This window comes from Elgaria multicarinata, chromosome 6 (assembly GCF_023053635.1).
Source record: "Elgaria multicarinata webbii isolate HBS135686 ecotype San Diego chromosome 6, rElgMul1.1.pri, whole genome shotgun sequence".
Classification (NCBI taxonomy): domain Eukaryota; kingdom Metazoa; phylum Chordata; class Lepidosauria; order Squamata; family Anguidae; genus Elgaria; species Elgaria multicarinata.
Genome location: NC_086176.1, coordinates 8418178 through 8445926, shown reverse-complemented (window position 1 = coordinate 8445926; position 27749 = coordinate 8418178). Strand labels below are relative to the sequence as shown.

General features: G+C 46.4%; 2 protein-coding genes across 2 annotated transcripts in view; both read left to right on the top strand.

Annotated features, from left to right (window-relative positions):
* The first annotated feature begins 314 nt into the window (after nucleotides 1-314).
* P3H3 (prolyl 3-hydroxylase 3) lies at nucleotides 315-26209 on the top strand. Its single transcript, XM_063128422.1, has 15 exons — nucleotides 315-758; nucleotides 3315-3467; nucleotides 5002-5188; nucleotides 6532-6663; nucleotides 7307-7440; nucleotides 10468-10557; nucleotides 11627-11679; nucleotides 12364-12422; nucleotides 14547-14671; nucleotides 14785-14880; nucleotides 18993-19143; nucleotides 22166-22283; nucleotides 24819-24894; nucleotides 25211-25351; nucleotides 25627-26209. The coding sequence occupies exons 1-15, from the start codon at nucleotides 315-317 to the stop codon at nucleotides 25843-25845; spliced, it is 2178 nt and encodes a 725-aa protein (XP_062984492.1). The 3' UTR covers nucleotides 25846-26209.
* GNB3 (G protein subunit beta 3) overlaps nucleotides 25970-27749 on the top strand; it is a 39128-nt gene continuing 37348 nt past the window's right edge. The window contains exon 1 of the mRNA XM_063128965.1: nucleotides 25970-26042. The gene's annotated coding sequence lies outside the window, so the exon portion shown is untranslated. The remainder of the gene's footprint in view (nucleotides 26043-27749) is intronic.

The following is a 27749-nucleotide window of genomic DNA, read 5'->3' as shown; positions in this document are numbered from 1 at the left end:
TTTTTCGTTGTTGCTGCTGCTGTTTTTGGTGCCCGCCTTCGTCTCCCCCTCCGCCAGCCGCGCAGGCCCCTTTCCTCCTCCAGCCACACAGAAGAGAGGAGAAGAGCCGGGACCTCTCTTCCCCCACCCCCGCGCCCGCGCTTCCCTTCCAGAGCCGACGTCTCCTCGCTGCCTTCCCCTCCTTCGCCCCTTCTTTCTTGTACTTCGCTTCCGCCGCGCGCTGCGCCTCCACTTCAGCGCCTCCTCCCGTCCCGGTTCCAACTCCGCGGCAAGCATCCCCCCTCCTTCCCTCGCCCTCCTCCTTCGCCTCCGCCATGCCCTCCGCCGCTTTCCTCCTCCTCCTCCTCCTCCTCCTCCTCCTCCCCGGCCGGAGCAGATGCCAGCTCTCCCCGGGGTCCAGCCAGCCGACCCCTCACGACTTGCTCTACGCTGACGGGGTGCGCGCGTATTTCGCCCAGGACTGGCCGCGGGCGGCCGAGCTCCTGCAGCGCTCCCTGCACAGCTACTCGCAGGTGTTGGGGGTGCGCCGGGAGTGCCAGGGCACATGCCAGGACGAGGCCAGCTTTGCGGGGCGGCCGCCTCCCCGGCCTTGGGAGATGGGCTTCTTCGACCGGGTGCTGCAGCGGGCAGAGTGCCTAGAGGAGTGTCTGGCGCGCAGGCTGGGCGGCCAGCCGTCCCGCCACAGGGCCAGCAGAGAGATCCAGCAGGACTTTGTGGAGAGGGAGCCCTACAATTACCTGCAAGTTGTCTTCTTCAAGGTAAGTGAGTGACAGCCCAGGGCTGGGCCCAGCAGCTGCTGCTGATGTGGCCGCCTCTCCCGGCCCGGCCTCTCCCGTGCCTGAGCTGGCTTAGAGCACAGCAGAAAGCGCAGAGCAGCTGCCACGACCACTTCCCGAACCATACCGCTCAACATATTCCCCCAAAACCCCTCACCACACCACACATACACACCCCACATACCTGGTGGCATTTACTTTTTCCCTAACAGGCTCTTATTATGATTTTCACTTGAAGTCAGCGTTTCTCTGATTAATTCTTGGATTGTAATAATTTGGTATGCAGCAGGGTGGTGGTCTAAGGAGCAGAGTTTTAAAAGCTAGGAAAAGTGGGGGGGGGGGTCTACTGGGCAAGAATGGGAAGGGGAGAAGTAGTTGTGCACACAAGCACATACCCCAAACTTCAGAGCTGTAGGCAGCTGATCTGAGGTGTCATGAAAGGGCAGCAAATTATTATTTATTTAAATTAATATTATCGTATTTTTATGGCCCGGAAGGGGGAGAGGCGCTTCTCAGAGTTTCCGGCCTTGGGTATTATGCATTTTGTCTTGGGAGAGATTTGTTGCTCCATCTCAGCCAGTCATAGGATCATAGAATAGCAGAGTTGGAAGGGGCCTACAAGGCCATCGAGTCCAACTCAATGCAGGAATCTACCCTAAAGCATACCTGGCAGATGGTTGTCCAGCTGCCTCTTGAAGGCCTCTAGTGTGGGAGAGCCCACAACCTCCCTAGGTAACTGATTCCATTGTCGTACTGCTCTAACAGTCAGGAAGTTTTTCCTGATGTCCAGCTGGAATCTGGCTTCCTTTAACTAGAGCCCGTTATTCCGTGTCCTGCACTCTGGGAGGATCGAGAAGAGATCCTGACCCTCCTCTGTGACAACCTTTTAAGTATTTGAAGAGTGCTATCATGTCTCCCCTCAATCTTCTCCAGTCCCAGTTCTTTCAGTCTCTCTTCATAGGGCTTTGTTTCCAGACCCCTGATCATCCTAGTTGCCCTCCTGTCTCGGGCCTACTCTGCCCAGTGCTACTTACGTTTCCATACTCTAATGCTGAGTAACTATTGTTTTTAAAAATGTAGCTGCCCCTATGTGCCAAAGGCAGAAATCCCCTTTCCTTAAAAATAACATGGAGTTTGCTTCTGCTGCTCTGATGCTAAACACATTTACTCCACTTTGTTGTAGAAAAAATCAATATATTTTTAAAATAAAAGTAATAAACATATGCATCAGGTTGCCTCAGACTATTAAATGATTAGAAAAACTAGAAGAAAGGATACTGTGGTGATCGAGTAGCATCAACTCCGGTGGCCTTGGCATGTTCATGCCACCCAGTTGGAGACGCTGGGCCTGTTTGCCGCTGACCACATTACTTGCTGCTTTTGGTGGTCATTGGGGGGGCTGGGCTGTGAGACCCTGGACTTCTACCCCAAGGTCCAACCCTAGCTGCACAGGGAGGGGGGCGAGGAAGGGGACAGATGAGACCTTAGCAAGCCCCCTCTTGAATTTAATGGCAAAATAAGTAGTGTGCAAGAAGAGCGTTTGTTACAGCACTGCTAATGGTGCTATGATGTGCATGAGTTTACATGCAAAACTGCCTATATTCTGTTTTTAAAATCAGCATTAGCAAATAGTTCTCCCCCCTCCCCACTCTAACATATCAGGAATGTAGAAGCAGTTGTAAAGTACATAATAGGTGGGGAAGGGAGGAGAGAAATTCAGAGGAGAGCATTTCAGAGAAATTCTCATGGGTTCGGTTCAGGGTATTTGTGAGGTCACAGAGGAGTGTGCATGGATGTCCTTGTCTTTCATTATGCAGTCACCTCTATAGCACCTTGTAGCTTCCTCAGCTTCCTGAATTTCAGTTACAGCCCAGGGGACAACATCAGGCAATTCATCTTATCAGTCTTTTTCAGATCAGGAAGTGCAGGCAGTCTGGGAGGCTACAGAGCAATGGAGAGATGTATAATAGAAAGAAAAATCATACGCAACACCCTCAGCCATCTCGTAGGGATTAGGTAAGATCAAAAATGCTACCAAAATAAATTTAAAGTAAATTATAAAATTCCTTGAGCTTTGGAGAGTAAAAATGGAAGCCTTTTTCATGGGAGAAGAGACTTTCAGGAAATTGGGAGAAGAGATTTTGGCACAGCACTTGCTCCACCTCTTCCCTGAGGCTAGGCACAACACTGCCCCCATAACACCTGCATTGTAGAAGATGCAAAATGGCCAACACAGTTTACCAACTCAGTTGCTGCTGTTGCCATTTGTAGTTGCAGCGCACACACAAACACAAAACACCCTTAAGAAAAAAGAAAGAAATTTGCCAATGGTGTTCCCTACCTGTGAGAAACTGCTGGAGAATTGCTCTTTCTTTTAGAGAAATTTGACAATTTTCTCTGCCCGCAAATAGGGTGGAAATTTTTGGGATGCCCTTTGAGCACAGCTCTATCTAAAATCACCTACCTGCACCACTTCAATCTGAGATGGTGCCATTGTGGCCTACACTTGCTTCTAAATGGAACTGTTTATTTCTGCAGCTGAAGAAACTGGATGAAGCGGTCTCCTCAGCTTACACGTTCTTCGTGGCCAATCCACAGCACCTACAAATGCGTGAGGATATGGAAAAATACCATCGCATGGCTGGGGTGAAATCAGAAAGCTTTCGGGATCTTGAGGCCATGCCACACTGGGTGAGACATTTGTGGAAGTCGGGATGCTATAGGGCAGATTAAAATGGTTGTATACTGTGAAATAGCCATGGTTTTTTCATTCACTTTTTAGAGGCACCTACATGATATTGTCATCAATTTGTTATCCCCTTGTTTTCCTCATGCTTCTTCCGTCTTTTCTACAACCTCATAAAATCTGGCTTGTTGGGAAAGAAAGGAACAGTAGCACTACATCACCAGGTGTAGATCACCTCAGTGCTACTTTTCTAGCATGTTTTAGGAGATGTGGTTTTGACATGCGATCATAGGTGAGCTTGGAGTCACAATTCTATACCTTAGCACACGTTTACTATTACTTTTCTAGCCAGTTCTATTTCAACCCCATATTATTTTAATCATTGTTTTAATTTGCTCTCTTTTGCCTTATTTTTTTTAAATACGAATATATTTGTGCAATAGTGCTTAAATAAAAAAGTGTAACAAATTTAAAAAATCATTTAAAAAACAAAACAAACAAAACACATAACTCACATGGTTATGTTATTTTGTCTAGTATGGACAGAACGTAGCAGGATACAAAGACACACACTCAAGTGTAGAAAGTCATTTGCAATTCTGCTTGTACGTTACAGTGGAGAGCAATGATTCAATAGCTCTCTAAGAACCAGCAATCTGGAAAACCCCTCTGATGACAGCAGGGCTCCTGATAAACTAAAAAAGACATAGGCAGCTTGTTCACCTCTGAAGACTACACTGATAAATACATTATGGGCTGAACTGTGTTTTTTTTAAACTTATTTGTAATTAATGTATTTTGCATGTATAATGTATTTCAAGAGGCAGCTGGACAACCATCTGTCAGGGATGCTTTAGGGTGGATTCCTGCATTGAGCAGGGGGTTGGACTCGATGGCCTTGTAGGCCCCTTCCAACTCTGCTATTCTATGATTCTATGATTCTATGATTCATTACATTTTAATTATTTATCTAGTAATATTAAATTACATCTGGGGTAGATGTGCTTTTTTCTAGAACTTATTCTGATGATGCTACCTTAAAAAATGAAAATCATGGTTTCATGCATTTTGTAAAATCCTACATCGATTTAGAACCAAACTAGACAAGGTTTATGAGATCTACAGTTGGATCTCATGACATGTTCTTTACTTCTTCTTCAAAGCAGCCACACGGTGAGATTGGATCAGAACTGTGATGCTAGGAAGGTGGGAGTTGCATGGAGCTGTTTGCACTTAATGGTGGCAAATCGTGGGCTAATTAACCCATGATTTGCCATGGTGGAAGCCAGGCATATTCCACAGCCTTTTTGAATATTCAAACCCCAATTGGGGGTCGCTATGTTGATATCCGAACCTGGACACTAAAGGTTAATTGTTTTAACATTTTTACAAAGGCCTTGGGACTTCATCTTGGCATGGATCTTGCATGCCATATGCAGCTTGGCCTGAGAACGGAGCTTCTTGATGGCACGACCACCCTATGAGAGAGTCACAGCCTTCAAACTTTTAATGAGGCGTCATGGCTTTGTGGTCCTGCAGGTGGCATATGAAGCTGGAGTGCATCATTACAGTATGGATGAGTACCAGCAGGCGGTGACAAAGCTGGAGGAATCACTCAGAGAAGGGCTGCTGGCACTGGAGGACTGCAGAGCCCTTTGTGAAGGGCCCCAAGAGGATGAGGATAAAGAGGAGGAGATGCAACTTGGCCTCTATGAATCCATTGCAGGTAGCACCAAAACTCTGAAGCAGCACTCAGTATTGTGAACGCTGTAGAGTTGTGTACGCATGGTTTACGAAGGCCAAAAGGGACTGAATTATGGAACATCTCAAGGAAATGCATGTACTTAAAAGAATACTCTTCTTATTTTAATGTTGAGTAGGGTGACCATAGGAAAAGGAGGACGGGGCTCCCTTATCTTCAACAGTTGTATTAAAAAGGGAATTTCAGCAGGTGTCATTTGTATGCATGCAGCACCTGGTGAAATTCCCTCTTCATCGCAACAGTTAAAGCTGCAGTTAAAGCCCTCTTTCGTATCTGGTCACATGATGCTTGTCAAAGTCAGAACAAGGGATGCCAGCTAAGAGCATAATCCTGTGCATGTTTAGACCAAAAAAAATTCCTACAACTGAAGAGGTAGAACGTTTTTCTGTCTAAACATGTGTAGGATTTCCCTAAAGCAGGATGCAACCAGGATGATCAGGGATCTGGAAACAAAGCCCTATGAAGAGAGACTGAAAGACCTGGGCATGGTTAGCCTGGAGAAGAGAAGATTGAGGGGAGACATGATAGCACTCTTCAAATACATAAAAGGTTGTCACACAGGACGGCCAGGATCTCTTCTCGATCCTCCCAGAGTGCAGGACACGGAATAACGGGCTCAAGGTAAAGGAAGCCAGATTCCAGCTGGACATCAGGAAAGACTTCCTGACTGTTAGATCAGTACGACAATGGAATCAGTTACCTAGGGAGGTTGTGGCCTCTCCCACACTAGAGGCCTTCAAGAGGCAGCTGGACAACCATCTGTCAGGGATGCTTTAGGGTGGATTCCTGCATTGAGCAGGGGGTTGGACTCGATGGCCTTGTAGGCCCCTTCCAACTCTGCTATTCTATGATTCTGTGATTCTAAAGCACTCAGATATCAAGTGTTTTAGTGAAATTTCACATTCAAAATTCAAATTTGAAATTTTGTATTCAGAAATTGAATGGTGATTTGGGGGCATTTTGAACATTAGTGATATTTGTTTCAACTGTTGTCTTCTGTCGTGTGTCCTGAGAGAAAAAAGAGTTCCTTTGGAATAGGCAACTTCTAGCGACACCTTCTGGCCTTAGCTAGACCTAAGGTTTATCCCGGGGTCGTCCCTGCCTGCTCCTGGGATCCCCTGTGTGTCATTTACAAGAACAGGGATGACCCCGGGACGATCCCGGGATAAACCTTAGGTCTAGCTAAGGCCTCAGCCTTTTAAGCACCCCAGTTTGTAGAAGTAGACAATCCAGAGGAGGTGCTGGAGGCCCTCTCTCTCTCTCTCTCTCTCTCTCTCTCTCTCTGTCTCTCTCTCTCTGCCTTCCAGCTCACTACATCCAGGTCTTGAAGTGCAGGCAGAAATGCATTCTTCATGTTGCCACCAAACCAGGCAGGGTGTCTTCCACAGAAGACTTCATCCCGTCTCATTTTGATTTGCTGCAGTTTGCCTATGGAAGAGGTAAGCAGGGAAGGCTCTGTGGAGAGGGAGCGCTGGCCTGCCCCGCTCTGCTCTGCTTATGGGGCATTCCTGGAATGGCGGATCGAGCCACCATGACTAAGGCCTTTGCAAGACCTACCTGATAATCCGGTGGTGAGGAGGGGAGAGCCTGCGATGCAACTATCGAGGGCTCTCGACATAGTCTACACCTCAGGCGCGACGAGGTCAGGAAAGGACCCTGTCGCGCCCGCCATTTTTTCGTCTTAAAGGGGCCATGCGCACGAACGCTCGTGTGCTCAGGTAAGTGTTTTTTTAAAAAAAATTAATGGCTTTCCCAGCTCGCCGCACCGTAGCCCTGATGGCCGCAGCGCTCCTGAGGAGTGCTGCGCCCCGCCCGCCGCTTTTCCCAGCTACTCACGAGTAATTGTGGTAGCCAGGAAAAGCGGCGGAACGGTCTACACGCTTGTGGTCTTGGGCTCAGCCCGAGGCCGTGGGAAATACCGGTCCAAAAGTGGTGCCTGTTACCCTGGGGCAAGGGAGGGTTGACCCCTGCCTGAGCCCAGGATCCCCTGTGCGTCATCTGGATGCAAAGGGGCGATCCCAGGTATCAGCCCGGGCTAACCCATCATCTAGCTAAGGCCTAAGTCAGCCTTCTCTGCTTCAGTTGGAAATGTGGCCGCTGCTGCTGAATGTGCAGCTACGTACTTGCTGTTCTATCCGTCGGATGAGGCGATGCTAGAGAAGCTGAAACGGCATCAAGCGGAGCTGGGAGAACAAACACCGGTTGCAGCCAGAGAGGTACGAGCAATGTTTCCCCTACCTGGTTCTCGCTATACAAATTAATCTAACTTTTTTCACATCAGGTGCAATCCAGAGAGAATTAATGTTCCTGTTTTTATTATTTTAAGGTTTTACTGTTTTTTACATCACCTTGATGGCTTTAAGCAGATAAGGCGGTATATAAATGTTAATAAATAAATAAGATTAGGTACACTATGCCTCCATTGAAAATAACTCAAGAGAAGTGCCGAAGTGCCTAATACGCTAAGGGTGCAACTCTATGCATGTTTAGATAGAAAAAGTCTCACAACTCCCAGCATGACTGGCTAGGGCAGGCTGGGAGATATAGGACTTCTGTCTAAACATGAATAGGATTGTACCCTAACTTTATTTATTTATTTATTTATTGCATTTATATCCCGCCTCTTTTCCTGCAAGGAACCCAAGGCGGCATACAAAATCCTCCTTCTCTCCATTTTATCCTCACAACAACAACCCTGTGAGGTGGGTTGGGCTGAGAATCTGTGACTGGCCCAAAGTCACCCAGTGGGTTTCCATGGCCGAGTGGGGACTAGAACCCGGATCTCCTGACTCTCAGTCCAACACTTTAGCCACTACACCACACTGGCTCTGTGTTGCATGCCAGGCTTGTACAGTATCAGTGTAAGTGAATTATTCCTCCAAGTTCACTCTACCAGTAGAGTTCTTCAACAATGAAAATGAGTTCCATGTAACTCCCAGCTCTTTGGGACAAGGACAAAAGCAGAAGGAACTGTGGGGTGAGATGTGTTCATTTACTAAGACAGGGGTTCCCAAGCTTTTTGAACCTGTGGGCACATTCGGAGTTTTAAGAAAGTGTTGCGCACACCACCACAAAATGACTTGCGCTCAGGGCATGACTTTTTGTACCTTGCCATCGGGGCATGGCTAGTCACAAAACGGCTGCTGTAGGGGGCATGATCATTCACAACATTTAAAGAGAAATACACACACACACAAACCCATAGCGGGGAATGCTGTTAACCTCGTGCTTTGCTGCTTTTAAGCTTTCCCAGAGGCATTTGGCTGGCCGCTACTGCAAACAGAGTGCTGGACTAAATGGAGACAAGCGAGTTACTTAAGACCACAAATTGAGTACTAGGCAGAGGTGAGCTCTGAGCCCCAGAACACCAAGCCACATATTTAACCCCACATTTGCTACTGTAACAACCCACCAATTGCACAAAATGCAAACGAAGGGCCTTGCTAGACCTGTGTGATAATCCGGAGGAGTGGAGGGGAGATCTCGCGTTAAGAATAACGCGAGATCTCGCCCTTATTCAGACAGGAGCCGCGACGAGCTCTGGAGGAGAGCCGTCGCGGCCGCCTTTTTTTTAATTTTTAAAGAGGCAGCTTCAGCGCAGGAGCCAGGACAGGTAAGTAGGGTTTTTGTTTTTTAAGAAAGTCTCCTTCTCCCCTCCCCGGCCCGTTCTCCTTCCCCCCTGTCCCCCCCGCGATGTCCGAACCCCCAGCCCGCAATTTCCCCCCTGATGTCCCTGGCCTCCGTTTCCTGCCCCCCATGTCCCCGGCCTCCGTTTCCCGCCCCCCATGTCCCCAGCCTCTGTTTCCCACCCCCACCCCATGTCCCCGGCCTCCGTTTCCTGCCCCCCCATGTCCCCAGCCTGTGTTGGCCTCTGCCGCCAAGTCCCCGGCCTGTGATGGCCAGCGCTGCCATGTCCCCCGGCTGGGCACTCAGCGGCGGAGGCCAACACAGGCCAGGGACTCGGCGGCAGAAGGCCAACACAGGCCGGGGACTCGGCGGCAGCGAGAGCACTGCGGCCCGTCCGCCGCTTTTCCCAGCTACTTGCGCGTAAGTGCGGTAGCCAGGAAAAGCGGCGGACTGGTCCACACGCACGCGGTCCCGGCCTCAGCCCGACCTGAGGCCGGGACCATGGGAAGAACCACGCTACAGGCGGTTTTGGTTAGCGCGGTGCCAGGGCGGCTCGAGCCCCGGCTGAGGCTGGGATCCCCTGTGCATCATTTGGATGCACAGGGACGAGCATGGGCTTCGCACCACGCTAACCCCTGGTCTAGCAAGGCCCCAAGTAATTTCCCATGCAAAACAATTTTTCAATCAATGAACTTCCCATTAATTCAATCAATGTACTTCCATCGAAGTCATTGGAGACTTTTTTTTTGTTTTTTAACATACACACTCCCCATCCTTGTGGGCATATGTGTGGAAATTCAGAAGAAAAAACCTTCCCTGATTTGAATCAGGTCTACACACAATGGGCTTCTCGAAAGGTAAATCTGGCCAGGGTGGGGGGTGAGTAACTGGAGGCAGCAGCAGCAGCACTGGATAGGGGCCCTCATGGGAGTGGAAACACAGCACTGGGCAGGGGCGTGATTGTGGCAGGGGCACAGAGAACTTTATGTGTTTCTACAGGCATTGTTTGGGGGAAGGCTGTACTAAAGCAATTTCGTTGGCTTTCAAATTTATCAGTTACTGTCACCTGCAAAATTCTAACATTTACTCTGTGAGTGTGCGTGAGAGAGAGAGAGAGAGAGGAGCATGCACCATGAAAGGCCACACTACATATTACGTTAAATACATGATTTGCACTTGAGCGGCTAGGTACAATCCGGATCAGAGCCACGGAGGAAGGTAACTTTCCCCCTTGCATTTCAGTCCCAATGAAAAGCACCCACCCACCCCAGCTACCTAAAATATTGGCTAGCAGCTTCCCTCTGGGGCAAGTAGTAGTTTGTGGGGTACTTCTCATCAGGTCAGCAACATGGGGTGAAAGACTTAAATCCCTCTCTGTCCTTGACATCATCTGAATCAGCCCCACCCATCCCTTACTATTTATAAATATAAACAAAACACACGTGCAAACCACATTTCATACAATACGTACGTCAACCTTAAGGCACATCTGTGACCCACCTTGAAGGAGACTGTGCATCTTTAGCGGCAGGGTCTGCATTGTCTAGCAAGCAAAGCCAGGACTATTTAGTAGTATATGTTTTTGTCCAATTTTAACAGCTTCATTTCATCCACAGATCATCCGCCATTATGTGCAGAGGTCTCTCATGGAGAAAAAACTGATTTACTATGCAATGGAGCACCTCGGGGAGACTTTTGATGACCCTGTAAGTAGCCATAGTCTACTCTGGAGGTAGGTTTTTCATGGCCTCATTGCATCAGAGGGATTTATTCATGTTATTCATCTGTGAAACTCAACTTGACAAAATGTTATGTGGGGAACCTCTTTCTTTCCTTTTGTACCAAGTGCCTGAGATAAGTGAGAAGAGGGAAGAACTCCTTATTTTAAGGACAATTGTTCATTGATTTACTGCTGCATAGTAAATCAATTGTTTGTTTATTTATTAAACATATTTTAAATTGCTCTTAATTCTAGAATATCAGGGTGGCATATAAGAGACAATATAAGAGACATAAAAACCAAAATAGGCTACACTATAATAAAACCATAAACCAAATCACATTTAAAAAATTGAGGCATAAAAACTGCACAGCAAACTAAAGACGAAACAGGATAAAACTTTTTAAAATTCCTGGGCAAATAAATTCGTTTTACCCTGATGCCAAATTGATAACATTCAGTGCTAAGTGAGCTTCTGTGGGGAGGGTATTCCAAAGACAGGGTGCGATCACCAAGGACGTTCCAGTTACGGGTGTCAAAGAAAGGATGATTCCATGCAGCTCTTGCCTGTTAGGTGATAAATTCCTAAAGCCAGGAGTGCGGAGATGACCTAAAGAACAAAATGTCCTGCTTACTGACACCAGATACCAGACACCCCCCATGGTCAGCAAAAGAAGCCAGCTAGTGAGACTTCTCAGCCTGCTGTGTTTCCACAAAGATCCTTGTAATGTGGACTAGCTAGGAGGTGAATTCGTGAATGTGTGTAGAGGAGAAGAGCTCATTCCCCACACACACATACAATACTATGATATGCAGAAGGAGGTGGGGTACTGGACTAAAGAGGATGGTGGGTATGCCACATTATGAAAGAATCTTGTTGTGCAACTAAGGCCACAGCTAGACCTAAGGTTTATCCTGGGATCATCCAGAGTTCGCCCCGGCCTGAGCACTGGATCCCCTGTGTGTCACCTAGAGGAACAGGTTTGACCCCTGGACGATCCAGGGATAAACCTTAGGTCTAGCTATGGCCTAAGTCCCTGAGTTTGTTTCTTTAGGAATTGTGGACTCCTGAGGAACTGTTCCCTGAAAACATGAAGGAAAAACACAGGTAAGATCCAAAGCAGCAACTTAGGATGTAGAGGGAATTTTGGGATGGCTTGAGGGAGGGCAGTGCTTCAAAATCTGTGTAGAGAGGAACAAAGAATAGAGGGGCTGTCTAAACTTCGCCTTTGCCCTGTGGCAGCTGCGAATCGGTGCTGTGTCGGTTATATGATGGAGCTGCCGATTCGCGGCCACCACGAGGCAAATCGACAAAGCTGTGCATTAGAAAAGTTGGGGACAGACCCTGACTTTTCTCACTGAAGTGAGGTCAGCACGGCTCTTCGGCTGACTGTCCTCGAGGTGGGGGCATTCCCGGATGGAAGGCGACTTCTGATTGGTCACCAGAAGCTGCGCAAGGGGCAGGGGGCGGGCCCAGCAAGCCATACGGCCGCCTGAAAGCCTTGGCTGCCTCCATCATGGGGATTACCTGCCACCACCCCGCAGCAGAGAAACCTCAGGGTTTAGCAGTAGAGCGGTGCCAAATTTATTTATTTATTTATTTATTTCATTTTTATACCGCCCAATAGCCGAAGCTCTCTGGGCGGTTCACAAAAAGCGGTGCTATAAAGCGGTGCTATAAAGGCAGGCTCATGCTAGTTTTGGTGTATTGTTGAGCTTCTTCAGTGTGGAGAGAGCCTCATGTCCTACAATCCTGCTATTGATGGTCTGTTCTGTCTTTGTCAATCCCAAGAGAAGATCAGCAGAAGCTAAGCCTAAAAGCCTCAGATAAGGGACAAGAAGAACACAGTGGTGAGTAGCAGTGAAAGAGTAATGTGCAAGGGGAAAGGCTAGAGTTCAGGCATCTTTATTTGCCCCCTTCATCGTGGCGAGATGAGTTTGGGGCTTTCTTCAAACCTGGGGCTGAAGAGGAGAGGGGGATGAGCTTCTCCAGCCCCACGCTTCAGCTAGAGGCCAGGATTTGTTTTGGCTCTTCGCTTGCCAGGCACAAGGACAGAGCCATAACAAGCCGCTGTCTCCTTCTGGGACCTGGAGCGAGGAGACAGTGGCAAGTGGCCTTTCCTCTGTACCTGACACGTGCTTAGAGTACCCATCGGGTTCAGAGGCAGGGCAAGACAACGCAACACCCTGTCACCTCTCCCTTCTGGTTCCAAACTGAAGAGGCAGACTTGCAGAGGCAGAGCTGACTTCCGCTCCCCTCCCCCACCCCCCAGCTCTGAACTGTAGGGGGCATTATATGTCTTCTCCTTTGCTTTCAAGATCCAGGCTGGAAATCTTCCCCTGATCTCATGCTACATTTCAGAGATGAACATACAGTCAGAACAAGATCCTGCCTTTTGGGGAGGGGGGGGTCTTCGTTGAGTAGGCTGACCCTATGAAAAGGAGGACAGGGCTCCTGTATCTTTAACAGTTGTATTGCAGAGGGAATTTCAGCAGGTGTCATTTGTATATATGGGGAACCTGGTGAAATCCCCTCTTCATCACACCAGTTAAAGCTGCAGGTGCCCTGCCCTCTTTTAAATCTGGTCACAGCATAGCTCCTGCCGCTTCAACTGTTGTGATGAAGAGGGAATTTCACCAGGTGAGACATGCATACAAATGACACCTGCTGACATTCCTTTTCTATGCAACTGTTAAAGATACAGGAGCCCTGTCCTCCTTTTCATAGGGTCACCCTATCGTTGAGCCCAGCTTAAGGCTCTAGATTTGTTCTAAAGCAAGCACTATGGCCTGCCTCCATGACCCGAAGAGCAGTGCTCTTGAACACCAAATCTTGTCCCCTGTTAGGACAGTTCTTCCTCTAGTTTCAGTTAGGTGCCAAACTATTGAATCAGAAGGGAGAAAAGTGACTATCTCATGTAGTGTACTATATGCATTCATAGGTAATAGCCCACTGACAGATGAAGTGAAGTGGGCAGGTATTTGTTAATGTAATTGATTCTTAAACTAGAGGTTAAACCAAGTTTGCAGGTGAGAATTAAAGGTATCAGGAATATGCAACACATTGTTTTTTGGATTACTAAACATGAATGAAATATACCAACTTAGGACCTACATATATGACAGGATTTGAGTGTTGTTGAACTTCCCTCCTGACGATCTTGCACTCCCGTCTTCCACTTTTGATACCATTGACTAGACTGTTTTTCTGTATCGTGGGCTTTTGCACTTTTGCAAATGAGTTGGTAACTGGGCCCTGAGATTGGCTTGCACCCTTTAAGAGATCTTTGCGGGTTTTGCACGGTACTCCCTGCTCTATATGCAGACATCTGTGGCAAAGAACAAGGCCTTTACCTCAATGGCTCCAGGGCTTTGGAATGGCACCACCAATGAGATTTGGAACTGTTTTGCTCTTGCAGGTTTTTTGGTGAGAATGCAAAACCTACCTCTTCCAAAAGCCCTGTGGTTGCTTAAGTATGCCCTGTGGCCTTGGGACAGCTGCTGATGTGGACTGTGTCAGACTTTTTATTATTGTTTTTAACTTTAACTTTCTGTTGGAAACCATCTTGAGCCGTAAAGAGGCAAAGTTCAAAGGTTTTAAATAAAATAAAGAGAAACCACATAGGTCCCAGGTGTCGTGGTCCTTCTGACTCCTATCGACCCAGCTGCTTTGATGTAACACAAGGATTTGCGAGCCTTGGACCAGATGCAAAGTAGCAATGGGGAATTTGCGTCTGAATTCGGAGCTCGGTGGGCAATAGCGTATCAAATTATACAGCACCAAAGTGTGTTTATACTGTTGGGTTTCGAACAAAAGCCTTACAGGTGTGCTGCTTACAGGTTAGGGAAACCACACACACTTGACTGGGCGTTGTAGGAAGAGCAGATTTCATCTCTTTTTATTTGCACATGATGCTGGACAGACTCTCCTCATAGGTGGACTTCTGCAGCATTTTGCTCGTCTCATTTTCCCAGCACCACTACCGTTTGAGGGCCTCACCATCACCATGGATTCCCAACAACTCAATGGCTCCCAAAGAGTTGTCTTGGACAGAGTACTGACTGAATCTGAATGCAAAGACATCCTCCGCCTGGCTACGGTGAGGAGACTTTAGGGCCGTGTTACCCACTCCGGTAGGAAAAGTTTGGAGCTGGGCAAGGGAGCAGAGCCAAGAGCAATACTGAGTCCCTCATATGTTCATGCATGTTTCAGGCAGCTGGAGGTACAGGAGATGGCTATCGTGGAAGGCGTTCGCCTCACACCCCGCACGAGAGATTTGAAGGCTTAACAGTGTTAAAAGCTTTGCAGGTAAATCTCTTGGTGGTTTTAGGAGGGCTGCGTTCCTAGTCCTACATTGTGGGTTTCTTCACTGGAACTTCTCAGAAACTAGTGAGAAAACCCCAAACTGGGCAATGGCTGTGGCCTCTGGTTCTCACAGCCAAGTTCAAAGGTATTGGGCAGTATTTGCCCAGTATTGGGCAAAAGGCGGGATACAAATAAATATAATAATAATATAATACTTGGGTCTTTTAAGAGGGCTGAAGGCAGCATGTAAGGCAGTGTTGAACACATGTTTTCTCCCACCGTGGGTGGAACTGCATATTACTTGAAAATGTGTGGGGGGGGGGGACACAATTGTTTCTTCTAGAGAAAAGGCATTTCAGGAGGGGGCGATTTTCAACTGAGAGGGGGCAAGGCAGTGCTTAACCCTTCCCCTGCCCATTGCTTCTCCACTCCAAAACATCCCAGCAGATACATTTTTCTCCCGTAAGGTGCGCAATCCATTCATACAATGGTAAACACATGTTTGGAGCTCTACATGGGAGAATCAGGTGGGTGGGTGTGATTTGGCTCAGAGAAGTGATGGACAGGAAAACTATTGAATACCCAGAAACGTGCTTCTTCTTCTTCTTATTATTATTATTATTATTATTATTTATTTATATAGCACCATCAATCTACATGGTGCTGTACAGATAACACAGTAAATAGCAAGACCCTGCCGCATAGGCTTACAATCTAACAAGTTGTTCTTGACTCCAAGCCACCTGTTCTGGAAAAGAATTTTCCTGGTTTAAAAAAAAAAAAAGGGTTCTCTTAAACACATTTGCATGTAATGTATAGTTAGGCCTCAAGAGTACATATTTATTCCTTTACATATTCAATAGGCCTGTGATGTACGTATTTATTCCTTTTCTCCCACCATCCCTCACCAAAGAGATTTTTCAGGTTTTTGAAACACTACAAAAAAACTCTTGCATTTACTTTTTAATTTATTCAAGAACATGGAATGTATAGACATTGGCCATGTCTAGACCTGCTGATCGCCCTGGGATCATCCCTATGTGTTCACATGACACACAAGGAGGGATCCCAGGAGCAGGGAGGAATGATCCCTCCCTTTCCCCGGGATATCGGCATAGCCTTTTAGCTTGCTTTTTCCGCAGTCTTGGGATGATCCCGAGACTGCGGAACATGTGGGCGGGCGTCACGGGTTGTCCCGGCTCCTCGCGAGTAACTGCGAGGAGCTGGGCATGGGGCACAGAGATCTTCAGGAGCTCTGTGCCCAACGGGGGTGGGGTGGAGGGAGCGGGGATTTTTTTTTTTTTTAAAAAAATACATTTTCCAACTGAGCGCTCCTGTACTCCTCCTTTAAGAAAAACAAAACAAAATGGCGGGCGCGATGTCCTCTTCTTCCTAGGATGTCGCGCACCGCGTGTAGACAGAGGGGGAGATCTCGCGATAACCATATTGCGAGATCCTCCCTCCTCCGTCGCGCTAGACCCACAGGTCTAGCCATAGCCATTCTTGCATGTGGCTTCATAGCTTAGAATCATAGAATAGCAGAGTTGGAAGGGGCCTACAAGGCCATAGAGTGCAACCCCCTGCTCAATGCAGGAATCCATCCTTCAGCATACCCTACAGCTTGGATTTAGCCCATTAGATGCTCCCCTTCTTCCCATCCCCAGAACAATTATTAGTTTTGCTCCCATTGCAGATCGTTAAAAGTCTGATGTTTCCTAAACCCAGTCATTATGATGCCAGTGCGCACCACTGCAAATGCCTATTATCCAAAGTGAGATGAGATGGGAGGGAACATGAGTCTACTTTATGGGCAGTGATTGCTCCCTCATACCATCTTCACCTTATTACCTCATTCAATAGACACCTGTGCTTTCAAATTAATTTAAAATACTAGATCTGAGGTGCACAGTGTGGTGCCCACGGGCACATTGTGCCTATGGACACCCCTCTTGCCACCCGTCAGCCTCTTTCTCCTTCTGACTTGTATTTTATTTTATTAGATTTTTATTTTTTTATTTTAACTGGGAGGCTAGCATGCTGCAAAGCGAAAAGCTGTCCCCCAATACCATCTTAATTTCCAATACAACTCTTCCATATCAGTCTAGCAATTAATGAAAGCAACACCATTTCTTCGGCTCCAATAACTTGGACCTCGGCTTGTGTTCCGACCCCAGTGTTATTGATCTTTGGACTGCTTCCTGATGCTGCCTTTTTGGATTATGATTTTACTTGACTGATAGCTTGTGCATTTGACCTTGGGTCCTCCTCTCTCTGGAAAATCCATATTTGCCTAGTAAAACCATGCTTGAGTTTTGGCTTGCTAAACTGATTGTAATTTACTCTGCGTTTGCATAGCAAAGACCTCAACCTAGTTGAAGCAGGACATTGAAGAAACCAGGGAAGAAGAAGCAACAGCATTTTCTTCTCCCACTTTTTTGAGGTCTAGAAAGTTAAACACACATTAATCTGGCAACCTGAAGGAGTTACAAAAGCATTTTGTTAAGGGTACTGGCACTTGGAGTACTCTTATTTATTGTGAACCACTGAGGGATTTTATTTATTTATTTATTTTTAATTTATTTTATTTATTTTATTTATTACATTTTTATACTGCCCAATAGCCGAAGTTCTCTGGGCGGTTCACAACAATTAAAACCATAATAAAACAACCAACAGGTTAAAAACACAGATACAAAATACAGTATAAAAAGCACAACCAGGATAAAACCATGCAGCAAAATTGATGTAATATTAAAATACAGAGTTAGAACAGTAAAATTTAAATTTAAGTTAAAATTAAGTGTTAAAATACTGAGAGAATAAAAAGGTCTTCAGCTGGCGATGAAAAGAGTACAGTGTAGATGCCATACGGACCTCTTTGGGGAGCTCATTCCACAGCCGGGGTGCCACAGCGGAGAAGGCCCTCCTCCTAGTAGCCACTTGCCTCACTTCCTTTGTCAGGGGCTCACGGAGAAGGACCTCTGTAGATGATCTTAAGGTCCGGGCAGGTACATATGGGAGGAGGCGTTCCTTCAAATAACCTGGCCCCAAACCTTTTAGGGCTTTGAATGTCAATACCAGCACTTTGAATCGGGCCCGGACCTGGACTGCAGCCAATGAAGTTGTGAAAGGACTGGCGTAACGTGATCTCGACGGCCAGTCCCTATTAGTAGGCGGGCTGCCCTTTTTTGTACCAGCTGAAGTTTCTGGACCGTTTTCAAAGGCAGCCCTACGTATAACGCATTGCAGTAATCCAAACGATTACTGCAAACGATTACAGAGCATGGATAACTGTAGCTAGGCTATCTCTGTCCAGATAAGGGCATAGTTGGTATATCAACCTAAGCTGATAAAAGGTACTCTTTGCCACTGAGTTCACCTGTGCCTCAAGTGACAGTTCTGGATCCAAGAGCACTCCCAAACTACGGACCCGATCCTTTAGGGAGAGTGCAACCCTGTCCAGGACAGGGCAAACACCACCTCGCCGGACAGATGAACCACCTGCTAACAGTACCTCCATCTTGTCTGGATTGAGTCTCAGTTTATTAGCCCTCATCCAGTCCATTACCGTGCCCAAGCACTGGTTCAGAACAGTCACTGCCTCACCTGGGTTTGATGAAAAGGAAAGGTAGAGCTGGGTATCATCCGCATATTGATGACACCTCAGTCCACATCTCCGGATAACCTCCCCCAGCGGCTTCATGTATATGTTAAACAGCATAGGGGATAAGATAGAGCCCTGCGGAACCCCATGGCTTAGGAGCCACGGCACAGAGCAATAATCCCCCAGCACCACCTTCTGGAATCGGCCATCCAAGTAGGAGCGGAACCACTGCAACGCAGTACCTCCAACTCCCAGCTCAGACAACCTATCCAGAAGGATACCATGGTCGATGGTATCGAAAGCCGCTGAGAGGTCCAGGAGAACCAACAGGAGAACCAACATTTTATTATATTCTTTGGTATACACGTGTCACAAATAAATAAAGATATAATAAATAAAATACGTGTCGTTTTTGTCATTTTTCTCTTAACATACACATGTTCCTGGACCTTCATACAAATTAAACTTTTCTGTATGTGAGGCATTTCACCAATGTGTTTTCATCTTCTAGCTGGCTGAGGAAAGTGCTGTGAACTGGAGGGATGCTAAACTACTCCTGCAAGCTAGTGAAAAATCTCGGAAAATTGTGGAATCCTATTTCACCCCAGGGAAAAGCCTCTACTTTTCATTCACACACCTTGTGTGTCGCACAGCTACAGAAGGTAAGGAACTCTTGACGCCTCTCCTTGCACACTTGGGATCTGCAACATAGGCCATAGCTAGCCCTAAGGTTTATCCCTGGATCGGCCAGGGGTCAAACCTGTTCCTCTAGGTGACACACTGGGGATCCACTGCTCAGGCAGGGGCGAACCCTGGATGATCCCAGGATAAACCTTAGGTCTAGCTGTAGCCATAATGTTCCAGCTGATCAGGAATCCTCCCCATTGACAATTAGCATTTATTATCTACTGTGTAGACTCTACAATCTCCGTCCGTAATACAATACTGTTGATAAATGTACTACTGCAAGGTAAACAATGTTATGATACAAACAATTCATATGGAACAGGACAAGTATATGGTTACATAACATTGCTGAATATACAGTACATCTGAATTTTGTTAAAAAAAATATGAACTTCACACCGGAAACAGCTGTGAAATGTCAAATCAAAATCCAAAGGTTCTGGACATTCACATCACATCTTCTTGAATGTTATGATTTTGAGGCATGTATCAACCATGAAATCATAGAATAGTAGAGTTGGAAGGGGCCTATAAGGCCATTGAGTCCAACCCCCTGCTCAATGCAGGAATCCACCCTAAAGCATACCTGACAGATGGTTGTCCAGCTGCCTCTTGAATGCCTCTAGTGTGGGAGAGTCCACCACCTCCCTAGGTCACTGGTTCCATTGTCATACTGCTGTAACAGTCAGGAAGTTTTTTCTGATGTCCAGCCGGAATCTGACTTCCTATAACTTGAGCCCGTTATTCCATATCCTGCACTCTGGGATGATCGAGAAGAGATCCTGGCCCTCCTCTGTGTGACAACCTTTTAAGTGTTTGAAGAGTGCTATCATTTTATTATTTATTTATTTATTTTATTATTTAAAACATTTATATCCTGCCCTATATCATTAAGATCTCAGAGTGGTGTACAGATAAAAACATACAGTATAAAACAAGAAATATACACAGTTAAAAACAAATTAAACCATGCTCCAAGTTAAAACAATATATAATTTAAAAGCAATAAAAGCAGTTAAAACAATGTGCCAGTGAGTTTCACCATCAAAGGCTTTGTTAAAAAGCCATGTTTTTACTTGGCGTCGAAATGAAATCAATGTTGGCGCCAATCGGGCCTCCAAGGGGAGGGCATTCCACAGTCAGGGTGCCACAGCAGAGAAGGCCTCAATCTCCCCTCAATCTTCTCTTCTCCAGGCTAAACATGCCCAGTTGTTTCAATCTCATAAACTGTCTTACTCCAACAAGAGAGACCCGCATACATAAAGCAGCCTTCCCTGTGCTTCATCAGTGTTCTGAATAGGCAGCCCCCATTGGCACAGTGATGTTCATTCAGGTTGCCCTCCTCTGGAGTGTGTTCAGAGGAGGGCAACCAGGATGATCAGGGGTCTGGAAACAAAGCCCTATGAAGAGAGACTGAAAGAACTGGGCATGTTTTGCCTGGAGAAGAGAAGATTGAGGGGAGACATGATAGCACTCTTCAACTACTGGAAAGGTTGTCCCACAGAGGAGGGCCAGGATCTCTTCTCGATCCTCCCAGAGTGCAGGACAAGGAATAACGGGCTCAAGTTAAAGGAAGCCAGATTCCGGCTGGACATCAGGAAAAACTTCCTGACTGTTAGAGCAGTACGACAATGGAATCTGTTCCCTAGGGAGGTTGTAGGCTCTCCCACACTAGAGGCCTTCAAGAGGCAGCTGGACAACCATTTGTCAGGGATGCTTTAGGGTGGATTCCTGCATCGAGCAAGGGGTTGGACTCGATGGCCTTGTTGGCCCCTTCCAACTCTGCTATTCTATGATTCTATGATCTGGGCCCCACTGTAGTGTCTGGATGCCCACCGTTATGCATGACTCATTATGCCCGTGGGTATAGCTGGATTATGGATTAAACATCATTGCATACTATCAAATATAATAAAATACTGAAATAAAATTGGATATCAAATACAGATATAAAATATTTCATGGATATTTGTTTTATTTCATTTCATTTTGTTATCTTCGTCTTCCAGGCAGCATACATGGTCTTGGTCCCCCACAATGTTTAGCCTTGCAACCAAGATAGTTTAGGCTGAGAAAGAGTAACTGGGCCAAGGTGAGCTTCACAGATGAACAGGGATTTGTATTTTGGTCTCCCTGTATTATATTCCCAATAGGTGTATAATATTCCCAATAAGATAATTGCTAAATACATTTATTTATCTTGCTAGCTAAGCAAGATAAATACAACAATGGCCTTGGTAACACAAAGCAAGAGCATTAGGAACAGGCCTCAGCCCTAGTCTACAGCCAATACTCTGTCCGCTACACAACACCGGCTCTTGACACTTGACAAAGATTATGATGTTCAGAGAATATTCTATGTAAATATTGAAAATCAAAGTGCATAGAGGGGAATTTGGAGGGGAAAGTTTCAGGAGAGGAATCCTTTAAGTTTTACACAAAATTCAGTGTAACATTGGTAGCTGTGTTTTCGGGGGTGAGTGGTATTGTTTCTTGTGTACCAATACAGCAGCAAGAGGAGTCCCTAATATTGACGTCTGTTAGAGGTAGCTGCTGTTTAAGACCTTTTCTAATGAGGCAATGCTCAAATTGTTGTTTTGCCTTTCCTGCAGTATTAAGGGGGATGCGTGCCTCCCACCCCACAAGTTCTCTGACACTTCCTCGTCGGAGTCTCTGCTTGTAGCTGGGGTCATGACACCTCTTTTGTGCAGTTCCCACTGAAATGAATGGGAATGACAGGAGAATTTAGCTGTGCAGGGGGGCAGGGGAGCAATTTGGATTTTCCGTGTCAAGCACCAAAATGGGCCAGCTCTGTCTTAGCAGAATTGTACCACAGTCACCCAGATGCAGTTCTTATGACTAAAAGCCCCGGTCTTCACTTCCTTCATTCTATGGAAGGAAATGAGGCGTGAACATTTGCTTTTCTTGTGACTTTTGAGCGATCATAGGCTGGTGTCAGGAGTAAGATAGTTACAGCTCTCTCTGGTCTTCCTTCAGGCAAACAAGAAGGCCGGATGGACCTCAGTCACCCAGTCCATGCTGACAACTGCCTCTTGGATCCAGAGGGAAACTCATGTTGGAGGGAGCCTCCTGCCTACGTATACAGAGACTTCAGGTGAGAGGCTGGGGGTGAAGACTGATATAATACGTAGTTTTTAAAGAACGACATGTATATTCATTCTTCACCTTATTTAAAAACAACAATAACTCTACAAACATTTTTAAAAGAGTTGCAAAAGTGCTGTTGGTTTTGGGGAGGGTAGAGAGGCTGCTGATCGCTAACACCAACCAATAGATGGTTCTGCCCCATTCAAACTTCACCAAAACCTGCACAAGCAGGTTATTATTATTATTATTATTATTATTATTATTATTATTATTATTATTAAAAAGCTTGCCTTTAAACAACAACCACCAAGCTCTTTTTAAAAACTTGCTTTGGAATGGAAGTACTTCTGCTGACAAAGTAACAAAACTGTCTTTGCCACTCTCGCTGCAGAAATGTTGTACACTCAGGTCCGATGTCACATTTCAGCACAAATCAGGCATCTGCTGGGGCCCACACACCAGTAAAGAGCCCATTGCAGACAGAATGCCACCATTTTGCACAAAATCTTCTCCTGCCTCCGCTTCCCTCCTCCACAGGAAGGAAGGGCTCCTGCTGCTTCCTGATGCCACTCAAAGGAACAGGTTGGGGGACTGAGTCAATGGTGAGGAAAAGAAGTCACACAACAGCTGCTGCAGGCGGCTCTCTGCCCTTCTTTCTGCCCTCATTGTCAGTTTGCTCTCCCACTCTTTTTCTTTGTACTGTGCCGAGGAGGGACAGCTGCCATTGCTGTCTTTGACTCCTTCTCTGGCATCAACTGCTGCTGCTGCTACTGTTTCTCGTGACCCGCTGCCCAGAGGAGCAGCCGGGAGAATAAGCGAATGGTCAGAAGTAGGAGCATTTTTAACTGTAGGAAGTACATGCTGCTGCTCACCTTACCCCGTTCCTTGTGTCGGCTGCCTCCCTATTCCTTGTTGCTGACTCACACCCCATAGTGCCTAGGGTAGATTCTACACTGGAGCTTTTATTGTTTGTGAGGCTCCGCTGTGAAGGTATTTTTAAAACATGCACTTGCTGCTCTGTGGGCACACATTGAATGAATGCAGCACAGTATCTACTGTTTCATAATGCGATCAAGGGCCACACACCAATGCATGGTGTTGTAAACTTTGTTGTGAACCGCCCAGAGAGCTTCGGCTATTGGGTGGTATAAAAATGAAATAAATAAATAATAAAATAAAACTTGGGAGAAGTAGTCGGAGTATGAAAGGTCATTTGTGTTTGGTCCCAATCCTGCAAATCCTCAAGGTTTTCTAGCAACTTCCCCTTTTGGGGGCACTTGGGAATTTCCCCCCTTGGTGAGTTATCGTGCAGGGGGTTGATGGTGGATCGGGTGCCTTCTGACTGGGGGAGGCGGCGTATTAAGTTTTGTCCCAATCCTGCAAACTTCCAGCACTTCAGAGGTGAACAGCATCACTACTCAGGCAGGAGGACTGCAGCAACACAGGGGGATGAGTCAAATTACACACAGTAGTTTATTAAGCTACTCACGGTCGTTTATTAGTCCACTCGTGAGGCGGGGGATCGTGGGCTATTTATTTATTTATTTATTTATTTATCACATTTTTATACCACCCAATAGCCGAAGCTATTGTGGGTAGCTTATTAACCCATGCAGCCTCAGTTGATGGAAGTAGATGAGTGATGCACAGAGAGTAGAAGAGAAAACATTTGTTCTTTCGCATAACACTAGATCACATGATTACCCGAAAAAACTGAACAGCAGGAGTGTCAAGACAGGCCGAATGCTTCACGCTATTCTTAATTATCTTACTGAATTTGCTGCCAAAGATGTGGCTGGTTCACTGGCTCAGATGGCTTTAGATGTTGCCTTTATGACCTGTTTCCCAGAAGAATCTCACCGCCAACTGTTAGAAACAGAATAACTGAGGCCACAGCTAGACCTAAGGTTTATCCCTGGATCGTCCAGGGGTCAGACCTGTTCCTCTAGGTGACACACAGGGGATCCAGTGCTCAGGCAGGGGCGAACCCGGGATGATCCCAGGATAAACCTGAGGACTAGCTGTGGCCTGAGTTTGTCTGACCACAGCGACTTGTTGTGGCTTATTTAAGCCACAACAAGCAGTGGTGCTTGCAAGTGCCATCCTGATTATTCAAGGTGCACCTGCAGTTTTCTGTGTCATCCAAACCCAGGGGCTGCGAAGGCTAAACGGCTGTTTAGGACAGTTTTAGGGTTCTGCCAAGCTTGTTTAACCCTTGCATAACCCACAGTCCCTGGGCTCGGACTATACGACAAGCCATGGTCACAGCTTGCCTATTCAAAACGGCCACCAGCACACACCGCAGCTCAGCGTGTTTGATTGTGCAAACCAGCATTTGGCTAGATGGACCTTGGTCCATATGGCCCTGATTCACACACTGAACATTGTTATGGCTGTAGCATCTGCGTGTAGAACATTCAGCCCCAGGGATGTCAGCCTCTGTGGCAGCTTTATTGTGTATCTTAGCTATTCAGAATGAGTGAGGATTAATGGACCGTGCCCAGATATCCACAACCTTAATTGCTCTCCCATTTCTCTGCAGTGCAATCCTCTACCTGAATGATGATTTCCAAGGGGGGAACCTCTTTTTCACTGAGACAGATGCTGTGACCATGACAGTGAGTTTGGGTCAAGGACTGAGTGTGAGAATAAGGGAGACAGGAGGGCAGCTGTGGTTGGGACTGTGCCCTTCCCCCTCCAGGCAAACTGGAGATTCAAACTGGGCAGTCAAAGGCAAATTCAGCCAAAGTTCACTGTGCAACAGATATCAAATCCTCTATTGCTGACATGCTCAGCTCCCTGTTTGTCTTTGACATTGCCCCATCCTCAGTTGTTCAGAGAGCTGCCACTCAAAATGGGACACCAGGAGAAAATAATTACAAGGCAGGGATGAATGTTGACATAGCATTTTCTCTTTCTCTCTCTCTCTGTCAGGCCCAGGTGCGCCCTAAATGTGGAAGACTGGTGGCCTTCAGCTCTGGTGGGGAGAACCCCCATGGTGTGTGGGCAGTGACGCGTGGAAGGCGCTGTGCCGTTGCCCTCTGGTACACCCTCTCTCCAGAGCATGCAGAGCAGGTAACAAAGGAAGGCAAGAGGTGGGAGAGGCATATATTTGGGTAAAATGGTGTGGAGAGCCGGTCTGGGGAGCGTACAAGCAACAACACATTTAGCACTATATGGATTCCCAGAGAAGGGAATGGTTTTTTGCTGCTTCAGGAACGGCTTGAAAATACATTGGGAAATGACTTAACTTTCTTTGGGTTTTGGCAAGAAGGAGGCCAAAATGTCGAAGTGCTGTCCTACAAGACTCCTTCCCTTTTCTCAATCATGCGCACTCTTTCTGGTTGTAGGAACGGGCCCAGGCAGAAGAGCTGATGAGGCGGAAAGAGAGCGAACAGGAACCGTCACATGCAGTTGACAGGGAGAATACAAGCCCTGAACATAGCAGTGGAAACGCACCGGAGCCTCCTGCTCCTAAGGGAAGAGCCAGATCCACTAGCCGAAGGACCAAATCGAATTCGGAGTCTGGGGTGCAGTCTGTGGGGCTGCGTGCCAGGGATGAGTTCTGAGCATATTGGGCCTGCACCAGCTCTTGTAAGGGGCTCACACAAGTGAATGACTTGGGCGTATTTATAACTGCTGGACTTTGTACAATGAGCTCAAAAGGTCTGCCCCTGTTTCTTTGCGACGTCGCAAGAAATGACAGCAGAAGGTGACTTTGGACCACATTAGCCTGAGAATAATTTTACCCCAGCAAGGATGCCAGGTTTGTAAACCAGTGTAGAATAATTGCTAAAGGAGACTGACCTGTGAATCAGGAAATCCCAGTTCAAATCTGCCATAGCCCTTCATCTACAATACTGGAATAATAAATACTGGCCTACTGGCTTGTTGTAAGACTAACTGAGTTACTATGAGAAATGCTTTGGACATTCTAAGGAGCTTTATTACATGTTTAGTCTGAGTTGGATGAATTGCATTGCGCCATTATCACCAGAAATCGAGCAAGAGGTAGGTGAGCAGAAAACAGAAGAAAACTTATAAGCAGAAAACAGCTCAGCGGATTGAGCTGAAACTTGGGAGTATTGGAGAGGTGTGTTTGAGGAGGATCTATGTCAATTTTGAAGTAGAAAAGCTGTGATGTGTATTTATAGGGGTTTAAATTTCAACAAGTGACTTCCAGCCGTTTTACTGGTTTTGTAATGGGTCGTGTCCCGTCCCGCCATAGACATTGCTGTAGTTAGATTGTACCGGCCAATTTCTCTTCTTTCTATTTTGTGTGTGTGTGTTAGGTCAGTGAGAATGTCCGCTATATGCTGTGTCCTAGTATTAGTATAAGGGGTTTGTAGTTTTATGGTTTCCCCCCGACCCAGCTCATTTTATCCTATGGGAGCTCATAAGGTGTCCTGTTAGGCTTGTCCAGAACAAACCTGTGTGGCCTAGCAACAGGTTAAAGTTACTAGACAATGTGGGGATGGAGGCAGTACGTCGGGCTTCTATTTTGAAACTTAGCCACAGTCAGCTTCAGAATTAGGTTGTATGGTAGGCTGTATCTGAATATAGATGTTCTTCTTAAAGGAAATACTTCTGAGTACTAAAATAAATATAGAGAAGTAATATTTATTTACTTGCCCAGCCAATCAGGCAGTCACTATAAATCAGGAAAAATATATACTTGTGTGTGCATAAGTGAGAGAGTGTATTACACACACACACACACACACACACACAAAATTACATTTTAATTTAATATTTCCAGAGGGGTGAAGTGGGGGAAGAAGCCAAGACAGCTAGACAGTAGAACCACTACATTCAGCTGCAGTCTACTGCTGCAAACATGTTTGACTGGTAGACAGCTACTGAACATGGAGATCTTTTTCATTTCTTTTTTAAATCTTCCGTTCTTGGCTTCTTTCTTGTGGAGACTTTTTCCCTGAGAGGTTAAAAACACACAACACTTTTTAATATATATGGATGTGCTTGTTGCACAATAATTCAGTCACCTAACATTCATATGTGTGTTTGTGTAAAACCTTGTGAGAGCAAGGTTGGCGTCAGAGATGCACCACCAGAGATAAGCAATGACCGTGAGATAACAGAACATCCAGCTTCAGATGCAAGCCTGCCTCCGCATACACAGTTGCATGGTAGATTGCATTGGAAGATGGAGGTTCCTTCTACTATCTAGCTGTCATAGGCCATGGCTAGATGAGGGGGTTGGAGGGCAATGATCTCGCGATTTTATGATCACGAGATCGTTGCCCTCATCTACACGCGGCATTGCGGCTGCCATTTTGGATTTTTTTTTTCAAGGAAAAGGAGCACACGAGCACTTGAACGAAAGCTAAGGTGTTGTTTTTTAAAAAAAAAAACACCAAAAAACCCTCCCCCCCCCCGATGGGCACAGTGCTTCTGAGGAGCTCTGTGCCTGGTTCCCGGCTCCTCACAGTTACTCGCTAAGAGCTGGGACAAC

Excerpts from the sequence above, each read along its gene's own strand:
- P3H3 (XM_063128422.1), top strand. The coding sequence starts at position 315 with ATGCCCTCCGCCGCTTTCCTCCTCCTCCTCCTCCTCCTCCTCCTCCTC. Across the intron at positions 7,441-10,467 it reads CACCGGTTGCAGCCAGAGAG|ATCATCCGCCATTATGTGCA; the intron begins GTACGAGCAATG and ends TTTCATCCACAG. Across the intron at positions 25,352-25,626 it reads CTCCAGAGCATGCAGAGCAG|GAACGGGCCCAGGCAGAAGA; the intron begins GTAACAAAGGAA and ends TTCTGGTTGTAG.